Genomic DNA, 6,000 nt, shown 5'->3' with positions numbered 1-6,000 from the left:
CATTGCTATATATATATATATATATATATATGTTTTGCACATTTGATATGTGATATAAGTACAACCATGCCTTGCTAAGGTAACATTTACTTTGCTAGATAAACAGATTTTATTTAATTAAAGAAATTTCAATCTGAAAAAACAGCTTGTATAGACTGGAAATGCCTTCAATATAAGAAAAAAAGAAACAAATGCAGTTGAATATGACTAACTACTACTAGATATACAATGCCATGTAAAAATATGAACCTTTGCAGAGGTATATGGACTGATTTACTAAATGAGTTGAGAATCATTACTTAGTAAATTGGGGAGATTCACTTCAGTTATTCAGGCATTTGAAAAGCAAATCCTGATTTCATCTCGATGGGGCATTCAAAAATCCTTTTCACACGAAAATAATCAATAGACACATGAAAATGGGCATTGTCCTGCGTGTGGTTTAGATGTGTGTTTCCCTAATTTATTTTATCTGTCCCTTTACCAACACACATATGGCACTGATAGTTGCTACTTTATTCCAAGTGCCCTTTATATCTGCAATACCAACAAAAAATGTATCTCTGCTTTCTTAATAAAAGTAATACCTATGATTTTTAAGTGGCTAAAAATAATGAATTCAGTTTGTTTTGTACAACATTTGATATAAAACTTTCAGGCTAGCACACTGAGTTTAAATTGACAGGCGGAGTACCCCTGGGGGAACACATACCACTGACTGAGAGAACCTGTGCCTTGTGGTGAATATACCACTGCCTAATCTATCTCTCTTCCAGATCATTAGGCAAAATAACAGAAAAAGACAAAATAATGATAATCTTCACTGCAAAAAAAAAAATAGGAGATATATGTCTCTATGCCTGGTATTCTTATCACATTAATCATTAGACTTTCATCCTGCTTATATCAGTTATTTCACATTGCCACTGATTCCAAGCAACCATCACTAATATATAAAAACATTTTCTGTGTAACTCAAGCATTCCCTCTTCGAAGGTAAACTGTCTAGACCAGTCATTCTTAATTTGGGTTTCCTGTAAACCTTTGGTATCTTCAGAGATTGTAGGGGGTTCTTTGAGCTGTGATTGATTGATTCCCTAAGATGCTTCGGTAGTTCTGGTTATAACACTTGGCAGAGCCAGCAGCTCCCCTGTAGTATACTGCATTAACAAACGTGCGTCAATGCACATGAAGTGCAATGGTACACTGGGTTGCCATTCAATCTTAATGGCACCCCATAAGCCCATTACTGATGCACCCCATTAGCCCATTACTGTACTGCAATGCACACCAACACATGGCAAGGAACTTTTGTGTGATACTGTGTGCTGTTCTTTGGATTGGTTGTGTTGGACTGCATATGATACAATAGGCATGACAACTTGTAACAACATTTATAATAAAATACATAGCATACATTCAAGTTGGAATGGGCAAGAGAAATTAAATGGGAACTCTGCTCATATAAAGATGCGCAGGAACCTCCATAATAAAGTAAGTTCCTAATTCAACATAAGGCCCAGTGTCATTCTGGTGTCCTTGCACTGGCATGTATAGGTAACCTACTAAAAGAGCAAGCACATCCACACTAGGACACATATTTGAATGGGTAAAAATCCTAAAAGTGAACCTGCGTGAGCATTTTCAACAAGTGTAAGGATCCCAGAAAGAAAATTTTAATATCTATTGTCTGTGATTGTTTTGTCCTGTAGTCTTCTCACCTGCAAGTTACTGGCTTGATTTTGTAAACCACCATTACCTTCCTATAATGGGAACCAGAGGTTCATCAAATATTGGCGATGCCCGGCCGGCATGGGCATCCCGTTGGAGATGTCCGGCATCTGCGTCCCCTGGCCTCGCATCCTGGCGTTTGAGCGTTGGAGACGCAAGGCTAGGGGATGCAGATGTTGGCCCGAATATGCCACCTTTGTGCGGGCGGCGTGTGTGCCTCGAGGGGCGGGACTGATGGGAAATTAAAATTAGAAGTATTTTTACATGTCAAATTACCAATTTGACATGTAAAAATACTCAAATAACCAATTGGACATGTAAAAATACTCAAATAATCAGGGAGGTTAATGTTAGGCACCAGAAAGAAAGGGGTTAAGATTAGACACCAAGAAAGTTAGACATCAGGCAAGCTTTAGGCACCAGGGAGGAAGAAATTAACATGGGACTAAACCCTAGAATTAACATCAGGCAGGTTATTTATTATGAAAGGGACATGCTATGCACATGCCTATGTACATTAACTGCCTGTTTGCAAATTTTAAACTAAACTAACCCCTTCTTAGTCCTGACCACTGCCACCATCTTCACCTGTTGAAGACCTCCTTCAGGTTTGGGATCTTCAGCCACCTTAAAGGGACCTGTCACCAGACTTTTACTGTATATAAATGAGTGGCTATCCATTTCAAATTATGGGATATATTATTGGAAATATGGGAAAAAAGTATTTTTTTTTATGCTTTTTAAAAACATTTTTTAGGAGGTCTCGTCCCATTCCATCTTAAAAGCCACAGTGGTAAAGACTGAAAGGGAAACCCTCCTGGGATACTTGTGTTACAAATGCTAGGTGGCTGTAGGCTGCTCCTTCTGCACATTCCAGACATTGACATGCATCATCAGGGGCTTTCCTATAATAATAAAAAAATAGCTTAATATCATGCATGCGCAGTGATAGTGGCACAGGAAGATGCGTCACCCAATCACACACCTGTGCAGTGTGAGGTCAGTTGGCATGAAGAACCCAGAAGAAGAAGATGGTGACACTCATTGTTCCATCCTGCACCAAAAACAGGAGATGTGGGACTTTGAACTGGTTTGTGGGGGGACCAAAAGCTTTTCACAGGTAAAATTAAGTGATATTTTTTTTCATTAATTATATAAAAAATTAATTGGCCCAGCTGAAATGGTATATCTCTTGCAAACATGCACAGGAATTCATTCCCTGCAACCAGCTATGCCAGGATGGTACACTGGACAGCACATGCACAGCACTGTGTACATTATTGAAAAGATTAAGAACAGGCAGGTAAATTTGTTTTGCAGAAGAAGTGTAACCTGTGTGCAGAACCTGTTTGTTCACATTTTTTTTAAATTGCAAGACTTAATAATGAGCAGCAGGGTCGCTCAGGGGTTAACACTCTTGCCTTTGCAGTGCTATATCTCAGGTTCGAACCCTGGCCAGGGCACTATTTATATGGAGTTTGCAGGTTCCCCCTGTGTCTGCATTGGTTTCCTCCCACATTCCAAAACATGCAGATAGGTTAATTGGCTTCCCCCCAAAAATTGACCTTGGACTACATTAACCCCCCGTTCTAATTCTGTCCATATTTCCACGCAAAAAGTGTTACATTTTTTTGAATGGAAATTTATTTTTAATTGTGGGTCTATAATTCTTAGACATAACTCACAAAATATGTCAAATATTTAAAAAATGTAATAATAAACTTTAAAAACACACAAAAATAAATAGGGAAATATCTAATATATCTGTACAGTAGCATGTATAATATATTTATATAATTATAATATTTTATGATTATATTATGATTATAATATATAATGATTTCCTTGTATTGTACTCAATACAGCTATTTTGCATTGAATCCAATACAAAATTATTTGAATTTACCGCTGCTCCTCCTGCCTGCACCGATGCATGCACCGACGACACCGGGAAATCCCAGAGATCGTCTCTGCAGTCGCTGGCTGGAGATCAGAAGAAGAAGACGTGTCCCCAGGACCTTCAGGGACCAGCAGGATGCCGGGGGACACCAACTGAACAAGGTAAATGTTTTTGTTTATGTTTTTAGGGACCTCAAGTGTGTCTTGGGATTACAGCTGTTTACATGGTAAATGTAAAGTCACACTTGGGAATACCGTTATGGGGCTAATGACATATGGTAGGGACATTAGATTTTGAGCCCCTTTGAGGAACAGTTAGCATCACGACTATGGACTTTGTACAGTGCTGCGTAATATGATGGTGCTATAAATACTATGTAATAATAATAATTCTACATTAAGATTAGTCACTAAGAAGCAAGGTTAATCCTTGGAACCAAGCAAGAGTGGGTTAGACTTAGCAAACACTGGTGGTAGGTCATTTCTCCAGAACACCAACCCTAAGAATAACACTCTAACCCCTGACCTTCAACATAAAATGCATTTTCCCAATTTATTTTAGCCAGGAGAGATTACATGGAAGCAAAAAATGATTTTATTCTTTTCCTCAGGGGTAAAAAGGTTGCAAAAGTCTAATCCATCCTATTCAATAGCACATTATCCCCCTAAGTGCAATGCATTTAATGGCCATGAGTATTGGGATTGTCTAATCACACTGGGGTAAGTGAATTAAAGTGGAATAAAGTGCTGGTAAGCCAGCAGGTGGAGGAACATGTTAGTAAATGACAGGCTAGTGAGAGAGAGAGGCTGAGCTGTATTAGAAGGGAGGGGAGAGCAGATCAGTGGGAACTCTGTGGATGTGATAATGTTGTAGAGTCCCTGCTGCTGATACTGCTGCTGGCTGCTGTTCCATGCACATACATACATTCTCTCTCTCCTGTCCTGAGATGGATTAGTTAGCTTTGGAAAATACAAGGTGCTTCTATCTTGATAAGTTGCTCTCTCTCCTTGCTACTCTGCTGCCTCTCAGCGCTTGGAATAAATGAATGATACAAGATCCCATCCTACAGGAATCCAACTGCATGGGAGATGAATGCTGCAGGGAAGCAGCTGCCAACCCAACTAGATCGCCCGGTCAGCCTATTTGTACCAACTTGGGCAAGTAGTCTTTCTTCATTACTTCTGTCCTGATCTTCCCTGCTTTAAATTAATCATCACTCACTGATAATGTGCTGATCATTGTTATTAATACCTTGCTTCTGCTGCCCTGAATTATTGGGATTGTCTTCTATAGTGGTCCATCAGTGCTGTCCTTTACTTTCTGGACATAATAGTGCTCAATGATTTGTAAGATGAAATTATGTTCTGATTTGTAGTTGCAGACAGCAGAATCATTACTGTAGTTCATCAAATTGCCTAAGGTTCTTTTTTTTATCCTCTGCATAGGTATAATGTCACTGATAGTAGGACCTTATGGTTGGTAAGAATTTTGGCAAACTAAGAAAAAGTTTCTTTTGAAATGTCCAAGAATCATTGATTAAAATGCTTGATTCTTCCAAAATAGAGATCAGTTTGTGATAACCAGTTAAAGCAGTTATTAGTTTGTTATATCTTGGGAAATTCTTTGGTGAGATTTTTGCACATTAGTTTTCAATCCAGCACACCTTCTGTGACCATTATGCCCCCCCCCCCCCCACTTACCTTTTGCATTTACATTTAATTTGCATTAGGTAATAGAAGTAGGTGGGGACATGTAAAGATAGATAGGAGCACCCACACGTTCAAGGTGGTTAGGAACATATGAGGAACAGAGATCTGACCACTGGTTCTTGATCAGACCCAACTCAATCTACATTATTGAAAATAAATACCTTAAAGAGGAAATGTACTTATTTTACTGATTTTTTAAATTTTTTTTTTTTATCTGATTGCATATAATATTATCAATATGTAATGATGTTTTATAAAACAAAATCTTGTTCTAGTGTTGATATAATATTTATAAATTCACATGGGAGCAGCCATATTTCTCCATTACATATAATGGTAGGCTTCTTGCTTGGTAGACCATTGTGTCCTGCTGAATGAAAGTTGTAGCCACGTTCTTTAGAATCTAATGATGTAAAGCACAGTGGTCCTGGTACCCCAGAGACCCAGATGTGATGCTCAGGATTTAAATAAACTCGAGGAATTATGAATAGAAGGTAGGTGGATTATGGTGTTAAAGAGGAACTCCAGGGGATACAAAGTTTTACCCTTGCAGTATTTGCAAGTTCTTGTTATTTACTAGAGGATCATATATAAGGAGAAATACATAAAACATAGGAAACAGTTTATCCCTGAGTCCCAAAGCAGTTGGTGATCTCCTCT

General features: G+C 38.4%; 1 protein-coding gene across 1 annotated transcript in view; it reads left to right on the top strand.

Moving 5' to 3' along the window:
- The first annotated feature begins 4,499 nt into the window (after positions 1–4,499).
- Positions 4,500–6,000, top strand: part of SNTG2 (syntrophin gamma 2) — a 225,310-nt gene continuing 223,809 nt past the window's right edge. The window contains exon 1 of the mRNA XM_072410095.1: positions 4,500–4,788. Within this exon, the coding sequence (XP_072266196.1) occupies positions 4,720–4,788 (69 nt within the window). The 5' untranslated portion in view covers positions 4,500–4,719. The remainder of the gene's footprint in view (positions 4,789–6,000) is intronic.

This window comes from Pyxicephalus adspersus, chromosome 4 (assembly GCF_032062135.1).
Source record: "Pyxicephalus adspersus chromosome 4, UCB_Pads_2.0, whole genome shotgun sequence".
NCBI lineage: Eukaryota > Metazoa > Chordata > Amphibia > Anura > Pyxicephalidae > Pyxicephalus > Pyxicephalus adspersus.
This window is presented reverse-complemented; position numbering and strand designations above follow the sequence as displayed.